At 39.3% G+C, this 20,434-nt stretch overlaps 1 protein-coding gene across 1 annotated transcript in view; it reads left to right on the top strand.

The window, feature by feature from the left end:
- LOC139730127 (uncharacterized) overlaps window positions 1-10,528 on the top strand; it is a 61,053-nt gene extending 50,525 nt beyond the window's left edge. Inside the window, exons 6-8 of the mRNA XM_071641030.1 lie at window positions 6,792-6,906; window positions 7,507-7,661; window positions 8,813-10,528. Of these exons, the coding sequence (XP_071497131.1) occupies window positions 6,792-6,906; window positions 7,507-7,661; window positions 8,813-10,360 (1,818 nt within the window). The 3' untranslated portion in view covers window positions 10,361-10,528. The remainder of the gene's footprint in view (window positions 1-6,791; window positions 6,907-7,506; window positions 7,662-8,812) is intronic.
- Window positions 10,529-20,434: the final 9,906 nt, after the last annotated feature.

Here is a 20,434-nt window from a genome sequence, read left to right as displayed (position 1 = left end):
ACTATTCGAAAGTACGAATAGCTGCGAAAAGTATAGCAAAATGGGAATCGAGCTTGTTCGATTTTCTTGCAGCGTATACCGTCTCTCGTTTATGAAATAATGACACTTTTGGTCTGGATTTGCCCTTTAGCAAAAATAAGCATGTAGACTGACATTCTGATGCAGTTTATAAATTGTTAATAAGATTTGCTGGGATGTAGGAGGAAGAAATCCTCACTGCATGGGATGGTGAGTTGACGGTGCGGGCGGCGTTGTATTCGGTGCCCGAATACCGAATAGCGAATAGCGAATAGCGAATACCGAATACTTCTATGTGAACGCAGCCTTATGGCGGAGGCATATCAGTAGCCGTAGCGATATATCTAGTTTTTGTTTTGTGTTACTTTTTTTCTGTTTGTTTATGATGCATTCTCAATGAATAATTTTCCTAGTATTGAGTTGCAATGTGCTCTGCATTTTTGTGCAACTGTGACACCAACTGTATCTTTTGAGTAGCAATTTTCTTCCATAGAAGTATACAGGAGTCAATTTGAAAGATTATTCAGCAGCTGAAATTGCTTATCAAATTCAAGTTGTAAAATTATTCCCTGCATTCTTTTAATCAGAGAAAGAGTTAGTTTAGAGGACGTGTTATTAGGAAGTGTAACCTGCTCAGGTCCATTATTCATGAATGTCCTGCATATCTTATGGATTGTTAACCTCCATCTGAAAAAGAGAATAAAAAATGTGTGTTTATCTTGAACAAGCTTCTTCCAAAAGTGCTTGTGTGTGTGTGTGTGTGTGTGTGTGTGTGTGTGTGTGTGTGTGTGTGTTTGGTTTTTTGTTTTTCATTTTAGGGGCATTAAAGGACAAGTCCACCTTCATATACATAAGGATTGAGAGAATGCAGCAATATTAGCAGAACACATCAGTGAAAGTTTGAGGAAAATTGGACAATCCGTTCAAAAGTTACGAATATTTTAAGTATCTGCGCAGTCACTGCTGGAAGAGAAGACTACTACAGTGTATGATGTCACATGCGTACAACTATATAAGGGAAATAAAAAGAGAATTTCACAAAACTTTACTTTTTGAATAAAGTGTACATTTCTTCTACTTGCTACTGATGTATGTTAAGGGTGATAATATTCCCCCTGCCTTCTGAAAGAGAGAAGTCGAGTGTTCTTTTGTTAAGCAAGAAAAATGAGACTATGTTGAATTTTCTTTATTCTTTCTTTATATCGTTCAGCCGTGACTGAGCAGAAACTAAAAAAATCCATGACTTTTTAACGGATTGTCCGATTTTTCTCAAACTCTCACTGATGTGTTCTACTAATATTGCTGCATTTACTCAACCCACATGTCTATGAAGGTGAACTTGTCCTTTAAATTTCCTGATTTGTACAAAATTAGCCAGATCATACTACATTCTAGGAAGAACTCTGTTGCTCATATCTGTTGAGTAGTTATTTCCCGGGATAGTTGCTTATTCTTTGAGCCTGACATGACTTGGGGGGGGGGGGGAAATGACATCCAGAAAATAATAAAAGCTGCTGTGGAACAGGAAATGTGGGCTCAGATTTTCATCGATGAGAAACCCAATATCACCCAACTGCATGCCAGCCTTGCCTTTGAAATCTGAAAAGGAGACGGACCCTCATAAGATTTTCCTGGTCAAACCTGCCAAATTGGGCAAATGTGAATTCATGTACATTCATGAATCTCAAGTGCGATGATACTAAAAGGAAGTGACTTTTTTTTTTCTCATATTGAATGGGTTGGAAATGTGATCACAGGCTTGGAATGAATCACTGTGAATCACTAATGGGAGTTGTCCGCTTAGAAGTACGTTTTCCGTGAGGTTTTCCGTGAGAATGCTCCCCTTTTCAGATATTTTTATTCTTTTTTTTTATATGTATTTCTCATCTATCTGACAATGATTTTCCTGAGACACTGACAGCTAATATGTCACAGTGTTATATGACGTGGCATCATCCTCTTGTCTTGATAGACCGATGAGTTTATGTATGTTGTATTCTTGACCACAGTCTGAGTAGTACAAATGTATGTTTTGCCAGGCTTATCTCTAAAAAAGAACAAATATAAAGAGTGTTCATCTATTTGCATCAAACAAGATGTAGCATCATTACTTTCACTGTGTTACTGAACGTTTACCTTAGTGTATGGCAACATGAGTACAGCATTACCCATATACAGAAGAGGATCAAACAACTTTAGCCCCTCTAGACGGGAAATTGAACTTATTTTTCTCCATCTCAATAGATATCTAAAGGAGAATGACTAACCTTCAAACCCCAACAAAATACAAACTACCGGTACAAAAGCAGTTTCAGTGTGAAATTAAGTCAAATTCTAGCACATGAATTAAAGGCTGTTGAAAATGTCATTTCAAAATCTTAACAGCATTTACCTGTCGACCTACTTTATCAGAAGAAATGCAAAGATACTCAAGAAGCTGATAAAAGCAAATTATTATTACATACGAGTGTATGATGCAGCCAGTTTTAGAACATCATCACCAGCCAGTTCTGTTTGACATCAAGTAAATAAACATGTCTCGGTGTGACCCAGCAGATTGACTGTCTCTAAGTTACACTGCAGTGGTTAGCTGACATTTAAGCATACTATGGATGCCCCTTTGGATTAAAATGACAGTACAATGTCTCGTGCTTGGTGACTTCCAAATTTGAAACGGTGATTCCTGTCGTGTCTGGAAGCTGACTCATGAATTTGCATTCCTCTTTCTTGTTTTTTGCAGAGTTCCTCGTGTAATCTCGCACACTGACATTCTTGAGAGGAACTGTCCTTAATGCCAGTACCCATGCTAAACCCCCTTTTGCTTGTAATCCAGTCGGGCAGCTGAAATAATGGGTAGCCACTGTTTCCAAATTTGGTTATTGGCCAACCAAACTCAAAAGCCCAAAGGAAAACAAGAGTAGAAAGAAGGGAAAGATATTGAAAGCAAGAGAGGAAAGAAGGACAGAAGAAAGAAAGAAAGATTTAAAAACAGAATGCTGCCCTTTCACCAGACAAGGCTCTTGTCCTTTTTTTGTGTCTGTATCCTTTCATGTCGCCCTCTGGAGTTCACTATCCACATAAGCCTATCGCAACACGCGGCGTAGAAATCCCTCTACCCCACAAATTGCTACCCCACGAAAAAAGAACAAGGAATCTTTGCAACCGCCGCTCACTGGCCTGCCTATTATGCACAGCTTGCGTGTAAATGAATGACGTAATGGTACTGTTGACAGGCATTTCAGAGAGCCAATGGGAAATGTTCCATTTGAATTTGTAACACCCACGCATATTGACTGCGTTACGATCATGATGCGAATCATCCAAAGTAAACCTGGCGATATTTATGAGGTTGTCTCTACCAGCCCTTTCTGTTATTGAGCTACAGAGGACATTAGTTTTAATTGGGGGATGGAAAATACCGCCTGGGCAGTGGGCTACCCTTTCACCAGATGGTTAAATGTCTGACACATCACGCTGTCATTTCCCAGGCAAAAGTTTTGATTGCAAGGAATCTGTGGTCATCCCATTGGAACTGAATATGAGAACTAGAAAAGGACTCAGAGAGCGCAGACCTTTGCCAAGCAGCTCATTTCTACCCTAGTACCATGCACATATGCAGAGAATCACCCTATTTCCCAATGATAAAAAGCTTTTCTGTTGTGTCTCAGAGTCTACCTCATCCGCAGCTTGTATGCTGCACCTAGCTTGAGCAAGCATGTGCTAACTACATGTATGCACGCCTCAAACACATACAGCCTGAACTCCCTCTTTTTTCACCCTATTTGCCCATGATAAACCTTCAAAAAAAAATTGAGTCCTGGATCCAGACAGTTATCCGGATCACATTTCTAAGATTTAATCATGTGTTCCTTGTGTCATTATCAACTCTTCCAGTAAGGTTCATCCAAATCCGTTTACAACTTTTTGAGTTACTTTGCAATCAGACAGTCAGACAGACAGACAGACAGACAGACAGACAAACCAACACCGACAAAAACATGGCCTCCTTGGTGAAGGTAATTATGACATTGTTGGATAATCACCCCTCACCCAGCACTATCATTTATCTAATAAGCAGTTATTTCTCCAATAATGTTAAAATGTCACCTGTGTATATTGCCAATTTAAGCAGAAAATGTTAACCAAAGGGAGCTTAGTTACTGTACATACAGTAATAACGTGAATCCACTATTTAAATAAGCTTACATACATTAGGATTGAGATACAATTCTTTGTAAGTCTCGGTATGATGTTTGCTTCCATAGGGTGATCAATGACTCTCCAGAGCAATGTTTAGATGAGATGTACACATGGAATGTAAACAATGTACAGTGTTTTAAAATAGTAGCTGGAAATAGATAGTGTGTTTAAAATACACAAGAGGAGACATGTGGGGTTGGAAAAAAAAAATGTTATTATTATGTGAGTCACGGCTTTGTCCGTCAAAACTGTCGTGGCATTGTGCCCCTGAAGACCAGGATAGAACAAGATTAAAAGTGTTGTGTTTTGTTAAAGGTGGAACAATACTTTTCCCAATGTCAGTGCTATATACGGCATGAGTCACCCGGTTATTTCAAGAGTTTTTCTTCTGCAAACAGTCAATCAGCAAAACAGATGCTTGTGAACTCCAATAAAGGCAGTGTTTATCAGGGGAGGCATTGTTTTGGTGTTTTCCTGTATTAAAGTAGAATAATATTTTCACATAGTCAGTACTGTTGAACATGACCCATCTTGTTACATCAAATTTTTTTTTCTTGATTATTTATTTCTCATTATTATTATTTTATTTATCTATTTATTTATTTATTTATCTATTTATTTATTTTTTTGGGGGGGAGTATTCCTCCAGTTGTTGTGCAAACATAAAACACGCAGTAAACTGTCATACTTATGCTAAGACCCATTAAATGAGTTCTGATAAATGCATTATTCTCAAGTAGAGGTGCTGTTATGAACTGATAATTTCGTGGGTGCGATGATGACTACAGTTAATACAAAGAGCATTCTGGAAAATCCATCAAATGCTGCTCTTGCTTGGGAAACACTGCAACTACCCAGCATGGATGAAAAGGGAATATCAGCAGGCTAGGAGTGTATTTGAGTTTAAATGTTTCCTTTAAGGACCTTCATGTACATCAAACACTTCTGTCCACCTTCCAGTGGTATGCATCTGCAATGCATTTTAATACTTTGAACGCAGTTTGCATACTTTTGTTGTTGCTATGTTGAGCAAGCTTCGGGCAAGTTTTTTTTTTAGTATTATATAGAGAGAGTCTTTGATATAAAGGTTAGCATGGAATTTGATATGTTAGTAAAGTGGTCTCCTCTGTATGGTTGTGTACTCACAGTCAATCAGTAATGGTTGTCTCTTGCTGTTTGCTGCCCTCTTTGCTTCCTCTCACTGCTGCCGTATTTCTTCTGTGTCATGATAATGTACACATGTAATGCTAAGATTTTGTACAGTCTATGATATGTTGTATGCCATTGGCATTGCTTTCTGCTATCACTTTCCTTCACTTTCTCTTCTCTGTTCTCTGTATTTCTCCTTTCTCTTTCATTCTATATATCTTTCTGTTTCCCTTCCTCCTTTTGTTACTTTCTTTTTCTCACTGTAAACCTTAGTTTTAATTTTTGTGTGTGTATGTTTGTGGAAGTACTTCCAAGTTATCTTGTACCATTCTTTCTGTCAATTTTATGTTGTTTTTCTCGTCGTGATCCCACTTACAAAACTTGTATCGGTGTCTTCAACCTCCTCTGAATGATGCTGCATCGTTTGAGAGCACCCCTTAGACCTCGCCCAAGTCTTCTTTTTAGAGGCTTTTCACAGTAGAGGAAGATGTGATGGCTGATGTGGTTGAATATGTAGTACTGTATACGCTATAATTTTCGTGTACATAAATTTTCGCGAATTGCCGCTGTCACACATTTTCGCGAGTGGTTAAATTCGCGATTGGGGGACCAGAGAAAATATGAAGTGCCAAAGAAAGTGTGAATTTTCAACTTACTAGTAAATAAGAATGATACTAGTTATACACTGCATGGAAAAAACTTACCAAACTCTGCGAACTAGTAAGTTAGAATTCAACATTTTTGAAGTGGTTAAAAGTCCATTGCGCTAGATTTCTGACGAGTGGTCCCCTTGCGATAATGGATTGGCTCTCTACACTGAGTATTCGTAAGTAGACGTGGACGTGCTAAATGTACGTAAACAAGCTTAGTCAGTATGGTCTGTTCGGTAAGCCATGACATGGTATACTAGTACTGAAATGTTCGTATCATCAAGGCAAGGGATTCATTTTGGAAGGTAAATATTTTCGCGTGTTGTTAATTTCGCGAATAGCTCCCGACTCGCGAAATTCGCGAAAATAAAACCCCCGCGAAATATATAGCGTATACAGTATGTGATTAGAACTTTGTTTGCTTGTTTTATCTAACTCTCCATTGGAGTAGGCATACAAATCAATGTGAGATGTATGCAACAGCAACAAATATTAGTGAGATCAGGGGGGCATTTCATGAAGCATTTTGATCGGAGATTTTTCTGACAAAATGTTACAAGCTACTGAGATCCTTGCATCTGATTGGCTGAGAGCAAATTTGTCCAACAACTTTGTCAGACAAAATGCTTCATGAAATGCCCCCCTGGTGTCAAGGAAATTAACACCACCCTATCTTATTTTTTGTGGTAGGGGTGAGTTGAGAGTAACACTAGGGAGAAAAAGAAATAATTCTCCAACTTTTCTGCCCTGTCTTCATCTCTTATTGCATGACAGAAAAAGCACAGGATAGAGCCGATCCTGTACATGACAGAGTGGTTCATGTGCATCTTTGCCAGAACTCTGCCATGGACGTCTGTGCTGCGCGTTTGGGACATGTTCTTCTGCGAAGGTGAGATATTGCATTTGATATGTTTTATTAGTGATGGTGTCAAACATCTGTCAACCAACTGTCAGTCTGATCTCACTTTCCCACCTTTCCACAATGTTCTTCAGATATATCCTGAGATATCAACAAACTAGAAATGACATTCAATCAGAAATGTAGTTTATAGCTCAACATTTTTGTGTAAATACATTCAGGAAGGATCAAGTTTCTTAATACAAGTGTCTTGTTTCTACTTTTGAAATTATGATTCTGAAGTCTTTCAGTGAAGAAACAATCTGTGCGATGTACCAATATGGTTTCCAAGTGGGTTCATGTGTGAAACCATCGCCATGGTTTCAAGAGAAGGGCAGGATTGGGGGAGCTGTACCCCCCCCCCCCCCAAAAAAAAAAAGGAAAGAAGAAAGCAATGGAGACTGCTTTGTGTCACTGTCCTTTCGTCTTCCCTTTTTATTTCTTCTTCATTTTCTCAAAAATAAAATAAACTTCCATTTCACCATCCTCATCTTTGTATTTGTTTTGTTGTTGTTGTTTTCTTGGCAATAATCTTATCAACACTATTAATGAACTATGCCATCTCCCCTCTTCTCCCCTGATCCTGTGCAGGTGTGAAGATCCTGTTTAGAGTGGCCCTGGTTCTGTTGAAGCACACGGTGGGATCGGCCCAGCAGCTGGCTGAGAGCCAGGGGCTGTACGAGACCATGGAGAAACTCAAGCACATTCCAGACGCCGTGGTCCAGGAGGACTTCCTCGCTGGAGAGGTAGTTAGAATAGCTCGGGGAAAATCTGTGCTAAAACATTTTCTTTTCTTTCTTTCATTTGATGACTTGGTTTTTCCATGTCGTCTGTTATCCTATTCATTATTGGCACTCTTTAGGAGAAGTATATCTTACAGACGAGGGTCCCATTTCATAAAACTTGTTATCGGTAACAACTGCTACATTTCTATGACAAATTTGCTCACAGCCAATCAGATGCAAGGATTCCAGTAGCTTATAGCAACTATCATAACTTGCTATTGATAACAGGTTTTATAAAATGGGGCCCTGGTTTCATGGGGATTTATAGGTGACCCGATAAGCTCGCTGCCCACCAGGATACATTAAAAATACACAAATAGCAGCTGCCAGCAAATATGTGCATCGAAGTGTATGCTCGTTGGTAATTGTCAACTCCAGTTGAGATTTTTTGGCTGTGTGTGCTTACATAATTATAGAGATTAATAACAAAGCTGTACACAATTGGTTTTGGGAATTCTTGAATATATCCAAGCTGGGCCAGCCTTCCCACTCTATGGTATCCCCATGCTACATCTATGTGATTTCCTAGGATCTGTAGCACAGGATTTAGCTTCGGACTGGCTTTGAGTATCTCCTTCTTCTTCTTCTTGCATCTGATATCAAGAGTGCATGCTAGTTTGACTATCGTAAATGTAGTTTTTTTTTTCTAAAATTCCTGTTGAGTGTTGTTGGGAGCTTTCTTCTTGTTTAAAATCATTTTTGAATCATTACTTACGTGTATGGTATAAGTGGCTTTGAAGACAAATGAGTATCCTAGCACTGTATTTGGTGTTGATGAGGCTATACTATTTTGATACAATGTATCATAGAAAAATAAAAGAAATAAATGAAAATGATAAGATTATTTTTTTTTCAATTGTTTCAGAGAGAAACCACCATCATCTGTAAAATTTTGTACATTTTTTTTTGTGTGTGTGTCTTTGAACTCCAAGATTTTTTGCTGTTGTTGTTGTTTGCAGTTAGAATATTAGTGAAGCAGCCAATAACCTCAATGAGTTATTGCCAAAAATCTAATGGCTACATCTTCTTTGTGGTCATCACCCTTGTCACTTTATTGAAGACATTCCTTTATACATATATTTTCTTTTTGTCTTTGTCCTGTCACTATCCAGATGTTGAGGATGAAGGTGTTCGAGAAGGATCTGGAAGCTGAGCACTCGCTCTCTCTGGCCAGGAGAAAGGCCATCAGGGAGAGGCAACTCTCCTCGGAGAAGGCCGCTGCCATGGCCCGTGACATCGAGGTCAAGAAGAAGACGTCCAAGGTCAAGAACCCGGCTAAGGAGTGGGAGAAGGAGAAGAAGCGCAAGGAGAAGGAACGGAACCGGCAGTTTGACACAGAGTCAGTGACCAGCGCCACAAACTCTATGGACTTGCTGGACGAGCAGGAGGAGGATCTGGAGAACCCCAACCCTGACCTGGTGAGCAACGGCGTTGGGGAGGAGAAGGATTCCAAGGACTCTAAGAAGAAGAAGAAGAAGGACAAGAAGTTGAAAAAGCAAGACAAGCTGGTACTTAACACAGCTTGGGCGGCAGAGAGGAAGACCAGTAAGGATCTGTCGAGCCCAGACCTGGAGAGGGAGTTTGAGATCGTGGACCGGGTGAGCATGTCTTCAGCGAGCCCTACAAAGAGCATGAAGGGACGCAACGGAACGTCCTCGGAGAGGGACTACACCAGTGAGGACATGCTGGATGCTGAGGATGGCAAGAAGAAAAAGAAGGAAAAGAAGAAGAAGAGTAAGGGCAAAGAGTCGGAAGGCCAGGGGAAGGGGGCGGAGGATGCCGGGAGTGTGGTGACAACACCAGAGGGAGTGATGGACCTGAGCGACCTGAAGAAGGGGAAGAAGAAGAAGAGCAAAGGCAAACACAAGGACAAGGATATGGTGTTCGAGGCGAGGTTGGACGATGCCAGCAGTATAACGACAGTGCCAGATGATAGGAATTATGGCTCTCTGGGGAAGGACAAAAAGAAAGAGAAGAAGAGGAAAAAGAGCTATGACGGAGGAATTGGATCCTCCTTACCAGGCATGGTCTCGAGTGCAGATGGCAGTGCAACACCGGAATCAGAGCAGCAGTGGCAAGGAGACACGGAGTCCATCAAATCCGTCTCCAAGAAGGACAAGAAGAAAGACAAGAAAGGCAAGAAGAAGAAAGACAAGGAGCCCAAAACCGATGCAGCGAATGGCTCCACCAGGCCGGAAGATGTTAGTGACGGCAATCTGTCCTCGCCGACAAACCTGAGCGACTACGAGGTGGTGGAGCGGTGGAAGACTCCGTCAGAAAGCTCGAAGCATGGCTCTGAGAAGCGCAGGGGGCTGATCTACAGCGACGAGGATCTGGAGCAGTGGAATGGGATGGCCAACATCGGCCCCATCCCGGAGATCCCCAGCTTCGAAGACCTGCTCAAGAAGAAGCGAGCCCGGGAGCAAGTGGAGGAGGAGAAGCGACGGCTCTCTCCGACGTCGGAACCGTCGAGCCCTGTGAAGGACGCCAAAGAGGCCGGCAGTGGGGGCAGGATCCCCCACTCGTACTCCAATGGTACGGACTTGGGCGGGGGCATTGCGCACATGAGCAATGGAAGCAGCGACACTGGCCGAAGCGAGCGGGCGATGCGACATCAAACAAGAGACTATCACAGCTTTGATTATGGAACAACGGTATGATGTCACAAAGTATGATTTGGACAAAATTTTTCCCCTGCAGCAGGTGCAGTGTAGCTCCAAACATGTGGCAGTTACACAGTGAAGCGCACAACAAAAGGACGCGAACAAATCGTTGTTGCTTACAAGAAGCTATTGATACATCGTGAGTGCGTCGCGGCAGTTCTTGACAATGCGCAATATTGATATCAGGCTCTCAATGTAGTACGTGATCTGCATCTTTAGTCTTCATGTCCAGCCAGTGAAACTCATCATACCCTGCATCCTCAAATCCCTTGAAGGAGCTGATACCAGAAATAGCCAAGTGGGACCACTGAATAGGATGTAGGATTGCCGATTATTGGATGACATATATGGGTGAGGCAGAGCAAACCTCACTCACAGAAAGAAATCGCATGCTGGAGACGTGATATACCAAACTTTACGCATTACGGACAGGTAGCCATCCTGTATACTGTTGACTGCATCAGTATTGTCATCCATTGATGTTCTAGGCAGTTTCATTATGGGAAATTGTCACAATTTTATGCTCACGTAATGGCTGGGGAAAAAGATGCACATACACTTTATGAAGAAATCCCTACCTTATGATTTTGGGAAAAGGCAGTATTTTTTCCATGTCTTAAGTATTACAAATTGAATGTACCTGTCACATTGATGTTTGCATAGACAGGTAAGCCTTCAATGTATACATGTAGTTTATATAACCTAAAGGAAATGCAATGGACAAATGTGAGTGAAATCTTTGTTACCCCTTTCTGTGCCAGGAACTTCCGACAGTGCGTACAATACTATGAAGTTTCTGTGTCGATTGGCACTCAAAAGCCCACAAAGGGTTAACCTCTTCTTGTTTTTTTTTCCCTCATCACACTTGTGTCATCAAGCACATGTACAATATATACATGCGTGTGTGCAGTGTACGACCTCACCAGTGCAGACATCACATCAGTAGCATGTTATCCAGAACGATGTATGTAGATCATATGTAGTCATTTTTATTACGTTTGTCTAACAAGTGTCGCTGTGCCAGGCAATATTGTGTCCCACAGAGGTTAAAGGTCCCTATAGTGGTAAGATGCAACCTGTAAGTAATTTTGTGTAACAGATTAAGGGCAACTGTAATGTTACTTGCATGAGAGGACATGTATTAGGGAGAAGATAGAGATCTATGAAGATTTTGAAAGGGAATGAGAGATGCTGTGGATGGCTTTGAGTGCTGAGATGTGAATTCTCTTGCCTCGAGGTTTTATATGTATATTTGTATGTGTGTGTTTGTGTGTCTGTGTGGTGTTTGTGTGAATGTGTTATAGATTGTTCACAGACGCATCAATTGATTTGCAAGAATGCAAAGTTTCCATCTGTGAGGCGACACCCGTGGTCACTGTCTCCCGCTCTGACGAAAAGTATTCCCAGTTACCTCAGGTTATGATACAGTGGGTAGTTTATGCATCCTCTTATGCACCCACCCAGCGTCGTCAGAAATTCAAGTTAGTCTTATTGCACAGCAATTTTGCCTATACAGAAGAAACTGAACAAGTCCAAACAAAATCAGCAGTTGGCCTGTTTAATTTGCAGACTTAATGTGAAAGTCTGTGATCATTTGTAAAAAACACCAAAACTGTTCCTTATGTGTGATTGCATGAAATACTGCAGATACCAGCAGTAAGTATGTGGAAAATTTTGTAATTTGCCACTGCATATTTGCTGTTTTTGTTTTGAGACTGAGGTCATCATCTTTCGTGATGTTTTCTTGTTTGAAGTGATCTGCCCCAAGTCACACACAGTGCGAAAAGGAAGGAGGGGCTGTCTGCAGTGGGCAATACATGTACCCAGAACTGTTGGTTAGGGTCAGTGCCATATTTTCAACTAGCTTAGCAGCCAAATGATATGATAATGACACAATAATGATGATACAATGAACCAAAAACAATGACAAAGATGAATGAGAGAAATATGTTCTTTAGAGTTCACCAGGGGCCAGCTGTAGGAGTATAAAAAACAGAAATGATAAAAGGAAGTTGCTGAAAGGAGGGCAAAGCAATTTGTTTGCATATGACGACAGAAGTAATAAATAATGCTTAATCAGGTGTGTATAGAGTACAGAAGTGATGATGTCACACACTGCGTTCAGACGATCTCGCACTTTGCGGGGAATGTTCTGTTTGTCAGGACTTTCCCCGGCAATCCCATCATGTGAACACTTGGTAGGACATTCCCTGTTTCCCCGGCAAGCTTGTCGAGTCAACGTACGTGTGGACAGTCGACCGTAAAAAAGATTAACATTCTCCAAACTTCCCCTGCGAAGCGGGGGATCGTCTGAACATACTTAGGGTGTGTCTTTTGTAACTTGGGTTGGGACCAGGTGCGTGCATAAATGCTCAAGCCAGGTGAGGTTGTTTAGAACCAGTTTCCATGGCGATGAATGGCTATGACATCACATTTGGTACTCTCTTGCTACTTGCTTCTATTCATAAACGTTGTTCCAGCTGAGGTACAAAATTTTGAATGGTGTATGTTGATGAATGACAGGGGCTGTAGTTATCTCAACAAACAAGGTGTCTGAACAGTATGTCGTCCCAATATTGCTCTAGAGTACTGAAGTGATAATGTCACTGTCTTTTGTTATAGCTTGGGTTGGAGCCAGGTGTGTATATAAACACTCGGACCAGGTGAGGTTGTTTAGAATCAGTTTCCGTGGCGATGAATGGCTATCACATCACACTTGTGTTCTCTATTGCAGTGGCTACTCCAAGAGAGTGAAAAGTGTGGCTTGCTGTTGTCAGTGACAATCACATTGACAAATGTTCAGAGTTTGGAATATTTAAAGCTATTTAAGTTTTACTTAAAAGTACACGTGGGGAAAAGTGCAATTCTTATTTTTGTTTTCTCTTTTCTTTCTTTTTTTCTTAAAAAAATCACTGTAGCAATGCTACCAAGTAATGGACAAATGACATCTTGCCAATGAAAGGGTGGAAGGGGAGAAACGTAGAAATAGCTTGGGATATATAGTAGAAGATATTCCTAACCGATGTGCACATATATATGCCTTTTATATATTTATATATTTTTTTTCTTTTTAATGAAGGAGAGAAAAGGAGATGAGAGAGATAGAGAAGGGGGGAGGGAGGGAGAAAGAGATAGATGTTATGTTCAATTGAAAAGCTTTGCTCTTCTACATGAGCTTAGATATGTATCCATATCATGCATCCAGAGATGTGTCTAAACTCCATTGTCTTGGGGAGCCCCCCCCCCCCTCTTTCTCCCTGTGTCTAACTCTCTCCCCCTGTCTGTTTCTCTCTTTTTGCTGCTATATCTTGCTTCCTCTATTTATCTTCCTCTCGCTGTATCTCCCTCTCTCTTTATCTCTCCTCTTGTACTTCTCTTAAATTTGGCAACAAGATATCTACAGCAGGCAGGGCAAACTCGCTTTTATGTGTGTCTTGGTCCCAGCATCATAAAGTTCCTTTGACTTTGACATGCCATTGAGATATCTTATATGACAAAGAGTGTATAGATGTTGTTCAAAGCTCTATACCATTTTGAGAAACATTTAAGTGTTTTGATAGAAATGTGTTCATGATAGCTGAGAGTTGCCTGAGAAGTGAGGGTGCTTATATTACTTAGGTTTAACACCAGTGCCATTGTTATCATTAAAGTTAGCACTTGCAACTACAACAACAAACATTAGACCCATTTCTCGATATTCTTTGTCAGTACCATTGACAGCCCCAAGAAAACAAATTGTGTATTTTCCCCTAATGTTCCGTAGCTGCTTTTTCCTTCTCAGTACAATCAAATATAACTTTTGACCAAGAGTTGCTGTTGTCCTGCACTATATATGATATTAGTAGAACGAAATTGAGGACTAGTTGTAAGCAGTTTGAATACTGAACCTTCTAAACCCAATTTACTGTTAGATATGGTGCATGAAAAATGCTTTTGTTTCACCATGTTATTTATTTTCATTGAAAGCAAGTACAAACAATATGATTATATGATGAGCTCTTCTTCATCTCTTCAGTTACATTGTATCTAGTACTTGTACAGAAGACAACTTATACTGGATGTCTTAAAGAGAAAGTAAGCAAGTGTTTTCTCTCTATCATGGTGTTATTTAAGAGATTTTAGCCCCGTGTAATGTATGAGATTTCAGTTTTATGGAAATGAGCATAGTGTAATGCTAATCAGATTAAGGGATGTTTGTACCCACATAGATACCAGTATATTTAACCCAATATCGTGACTGTCATATAACCCATCTAGCCTTATGTGGTTGTCCCAAGCTCATTTGACCCAGTGTCTCATAGGTTTTATGTGATATATCGTGACCAAATCATCTTTTACTAATTTAAAATTAATGCTTGAAAGATTGCTCAATGTCGTAAGAATCCAGTGCCGAGGGAATGATAGGGAAAAAAGAGATGTATTAAGAAAATTGAAAAGGACCATTCACTGTTGTTACATATCATTGATTACTCATCCTTATCAAATGATGTCTTCTATGACATAAAGGAATATAGTGTGGACTGTTTCCTTCTGACCATGTTTGTTATTCTACACTGAAGTATAAAGTCTTCAATAAAGCTTATCTCCAATAAAGTTTGTCTGCAATTGTAAGTTTGTTTTGAGGGCTTTCAACCAAAATGCGCTAAATCCATTGAAAAATGATTGATTTCGGGCCTTCTGGAAGCAAGCTCTTCATTTACAGATCGTGCACAGTGACAAGGTGGTAGGTTTTCTTTTTTGGTTTTCGTTTGAACTCAAGCACTGTGTGAGGGGGCTGTTATGTATGCAACAGCAGGTTGGGAAGGTTTAGATTTTCTCTGCTGGAAGAGAGAAAAAGTTTTGATGCTGTTTTGAAAAGAATTATCAAATTTCAAGTTGAATTTTAAAATGCTTTGACAGTAAAGATAAGTACCACGTTTTGGTGACACTAGCAGCGTGTCTAACATTCCTGTTCGAGAGTGCATAGTTTTCTCCAAGTAATTGAAATTATACATGTTTCCAAGCCATTGTGTGTGTGTACTTTGTGTGTGTGTTTGTGTGTATGTGTTTTGTGTATTTGTGTCTGTCTTTCTGTCTGATAGTATGATCTGTAGCCGATATGAATTATATATATTGTTCATGTACAAAGAAGCATTTGTATTTCACTTCACATGCAATATCATCATCTGCATATTTGTTTGTTTCTTTGTAGGTTTTTTTTTTAAATTCCTCATGATGTAATATTTGTAAAGACTTTATGTTCTGTCTGCATGTTTATTAATGTATATTACTTTTGTATATTTTACTACACTTTGCTTTATTTATGATAAGCTGTGTTGCCCCTGGGCAGACAGAAAGTGCCAATGTGTGTGCTGTTGTCTGGTATAGCGCCCTCGCTCAGTTATTTTCCTCCTCTCTCTCTCTCTCTCAATCAAACTATACATTACTCCCAGTTGAGTCTTTGTCACTCGTCCTTCTCTCTCTCATCCCCCCCCCCCCCCCCCTTTCTCTCTCGGCACATTTTAGTGTAATGAGCCTGGCAAGTCACATGTCGTGCATAGGAAACTTACGTATGTCAAATCATTTCATTAGAGTAAATTTTATTTTTGCCCTGTCCTATTGCTTGACTGTTTATGATATGTTGTTGGATAGAGTGTTTATTTCTCCCCCCCCCCTTTTTTTTTTGGGGGGGGGGGGTGGGGTGAGGATGGATGCAATCCATTCAAATGGAAATTATATTTCATGTAAAGTGAGGGGACTTTTGATGATGGCCAAATAAGCTGTAAAATAATGTGACTTTTTATTTGCTTGTGGATTGTCCCTTTCTAGTTTTAGACCAATGTAGTTTCCTGAGGTATAACAGCATATTACATGCTACCTGATATCATGCCAACAGTTTTTTCATATGGGAGTAGGGTTCTGTTTTGTGTGGAGAGATCCTCTTTAGCAAAGTATTATATGATTATACACACAGTGTATTATTTGCTACAGACCCCACTACCATATACATGTATGCTGAAAAGAAGAGTAAATGTGTCTCAAATCAACAGTTTTAAAGGTACATTACATAAAAGTAGCAAAGAAAGCTGCTGAAATACATAAAAGTATTATAACGATATTGTACAATGTAAGTAACTAGAGTGCTTGCCATATGTCTATTCAGGATGTAATTCAAGCAATTAACGCTTTTACTATGACATCATCAGTGATGTCATTAATGACTGGTTGAACGGTTGGAAAGTATGGTGTGTATTCTTGTTGCGTTCATGTTCCCTCAGGGGAAGAAGGTTAATATCAGGCCGTAAAATTCCCATGTGATTTAGATGGTGTTTTTGCATACATTATAATTGTGAATTACTCTCATGCCATGTTCCTTGTGAATGTGGTATTATTGTGTGAAAGTGTTCCAACTCAGCACAACCGACCTCTTCTTTCCTATATGTTTTAGCCTGACTCCTCTGTGCAGGTGGAGCAAATATAAGTAGTATTTTCTATGGTGTGATTCTGATAAAACCAAAGACATTGTGACTTTAATCCTATCATGAAGAACCCAGTGAGTCTGAATTAAGATAACTGATGCGAAAGAAACTGTTCATGGTCCTGTCACAAGGACGATATGCACCAATGAAAATGTACAATGACTCTAAATGATAACATATCAACAGCCAGTCAGCTTTTAGGATTTGATATCATGGTAGGACATGTAGCTTTTGAATTGTGCTGTAAAAGCATATTACAATGTGGCTCTTTATTGCAGATGGAGATTTTTCCCCCCTGCATTATGCATGACAACACACGAGTATAAACTGATCACATGCGGGTGCAGAACAGAAGAGTACTCAGCAATTCAATGATACAATACGAAGGTCATGAGCTTATCCAAGCCATGAGTGCCATGAATATTAAGATAAATGTGTAAATATCAGGGTGAATTCAGTTTTGAATATACTTTGTTTCCAGGAGGTAAATATAAAATGGAGAAAATAATTCAGGCGTCTCGGCTTTTTATGGAATTTGTCAGTAGGCGTCCTTAATGGAAAGCTAACAGGTTGTAAGAGGTTGTATTATGGGTAGGACTCACTAGATGTGTGCTGAACCCACATCACTAATATCCACAGGTTCACTCAGTGGCAGCCATGGTTGTCTGATAATCTGGATCTCATGGGGCTACATTGTTGGTGAAATAATCACCTCACCATTCCTTGAGTAGGTGGACACAAAAGCATTGGAGTAATACTGTAATTGTACCCCTGTGCATTCAAAGACAGTGTGGAACATTGTGGTGGCTTAGCGTCAGAAACTACTTCATTTTTCTTATTGTGCTCTACGATACTGTTCAAATGCATAAAAAATAAACAAACAAACAGACACTTGACCATACCAAAGTTTTGATAACTGTGTTGTTAATACTCAAGAGATCTTTGAACAAAATGTTACCATGCTAGTAAGCTGCATTATACTGATTGTTCTATTCTAACAATACCAGTGGCGGATCCAGAGGGGGGCGCAACCGGCACACGCCCCCCCCCCCCTTTGTTTTTCATTAAAAACAAAAGAAATAAAGAGAAAAAAATGAAATGAAACCCGGAAGTGGCACCAGAAATATTAGTTGCACCCCCCTCCCTTTACAGAATTCCTGGATCCGCCCCTGAATACCATCTGAGAAATTAGTATGATGTATGATAAGTTTGGTCCTGGATTTTTCACTTTTTGAAGCATTGGGTGTTTTATATTCAGCCCCATTCTTGACCTCATTGTTTCATATTGACACAGTATCAGATCTCAGATTTTTCAAGTCATTTGTGGACAACAATATAGAGAAATGTGTAAAAGAAAATTCAACATATTTTCACTTTTCTTGCATAATGAAGGGACACTTGTCTTACTTCTTACAGAAAGCATGGGGAATGATAATTCCCTTATTGTATGTCAGTAACAAGTCAATGGAATATGTACACTTCATTCAAAATGAAATTTTGTAGAATTCTCCTTATTTCTCCATATTGTTGTCCAAAATGATGTTATGAAGTGTAGTAGTCTTCTTATCCAGCAATGACTACACCAAAATTTAAAAAGATCATAACGTCTGAATCAATTGTCTGATTTTCCTCAAATTTTTACTGATGCTTTACTAATATTGCTGCTTTCACCCAATCCACATTCATGTATGAAATTTTGCTTCCTTTAAGTATATCTGTGGTATGTTTTGATAGTCACATTGTCATGATTATATATTGATATGCTTTGGAATGAATTCTGACACTCCTCTAACCTGGATATACACTGTACCATAGATTACACCTGTGAAGATAAAAATTAATGTCGAGTTCTGTGACTTCAGTTCTGTATGTGCAATAAAAAAATTAAAAAATGTGTTTTCTCTCTCACACTCTCTATCTCTCTCTACCCTTCTAATTCTACTTATCAAAAATAAAAAAGAAAAGTGAAAGGGACTCAGAACATAATTGAGATTGTAGCTACATATGAAGAAACTCTGGTAAATGCTCAATTGGGTCTTTACATTAGCGGGGCATGAAAACAGAGCTATATGACAACATCCGTGTCCAGTATTTATGAGTAGGTCAGAGCATGCCCCTGGATATATCATACCAATATGAGCAATGGTCTGAAATGATTGCTCCTCATGTTTTTGTTTTTGTTTTCTTTCTCATGACTTCTTTTCAAAGACAAGTAATATTCCAGTGTTCCTTTTCCCCACATTTCCCTCTTGGGTGGAAAGAATTTAAGATGTTTATTTGCTTGTTCAAGAATACAGTGTACATGCTAGTGATATTTTCCTCTTTTAGTTCAGTGGGGAAAATGTGAAGAACTAGTCTTGTAACGCCACTCTAGTCAGACCCAGATGTAATACATATATCCTTCAAAGAGAAATCCCCAAGCCCATATGGCATGTACAAAGTCAGTCTAACATTAAAAAAATATATATATATTTTAAGTATTACATTTATGATTGCCAGAAAAGTCATGCAGTGTAATCAATGATGAAACGGTTGATTTTTTAAATTCTATTTCCATATGGAGCCATTGCAGTCATAGGAATGCACACATACATAAGTCTGTCGACTTGTGATCATTGTGAGTATGTAAAAGTTGCTATAATATTTATTTGTTTATGGACTGAAGTGTAGAGACATTACAGTTTTCTGAGATTTCTGTAAAAAGCTTCGCACTGCATACTGTAATTACTATATGGAAGAAGGACGCTCATGAGATTTTTCTTTCTTATGTCATTTAATTTTTCATCTCTTTGCATGAAGATGTTAACATTTTTGTATATTGTACAGTTAATTGTGAGCAATACATCTCAGATTGTTACAAATTTGCTGGAAGAACTTTGTAAGATAATGTGTATCTCTTTTTAACTTGTCACTTTACATTGGATGTCGTAGGGCATGTGAATCTAAGAATAGCTATGGAAAAAAAATAAAAAGGAAGGAGCATAGAGAATGCCAAGATATATGGAAATTATCATTAAAAGGAGGAATTTATACATCATAACAAACCTCAATTTGTTTTGCCTTGTGTTGCAGTGGGTGATGTGTGTAGTGGATTTGATTAGGTAGAATACTGTATATGCCGAATATTTTGCGAGGTTTTTATTTTCGTGAATTTTGCGAGTCGGGTGCTATTTGCAAAATTAAAGACACGCGAAAATAATGACTCTGATCCCGATATGAATGTGACGCACACGTATACATTTCTCCATTCAGTACAGTTCTCCACGATCAGGAATTTAACCACTCGTGAAATCGAGAATTCCCGATTCACAAAAATTTGGACTGGCTATAAATATATGGCATATACAGTATACTGTAGAATTAGAATTTTTTGCGTGCATGAAACTTTTGCAAATTGTGCAAAGAGCCAAGATTCACGAAAAGTAAAACACAGGCTTAAGTTTTTGTCTACATAATACATTGAACGTCATCTACCAGTTCGTGAAAGTTTCATGTTGCAAAAAAAAGGCGATTGACTCCAATTTGCTAAAGTTTCATGCTACAAAGTGTTTCAGGTTTTATAGTACACATAGTTGTGGTATGTCTTCAGTGTGTATTGTGCACAGCCAGGGAG

This window comes from Diadema antillarum, unplaced genomic scaffold (assembly GCF_040938485.1).
Source record: "Diadema antillarum isolate AM-2024a unplaced genomic scaffold, OU_Dant_1.0 seq00000292_RagTag, whole genome shotgun sequence".
In the NCBI taxonomy this organism is placed as follows: domain Eukaryota; kingdom Metazoa; phylum Echinodermata; class Echinoidea; order Diadematoida; family Diadematidae; genus Diadema; species Diadema antillarum.
The sequence above is the reverse complement of the archived record's forward strand: the minus strand, read 5'-3'. Positions and strand labels throughout refer to the sequence as shown.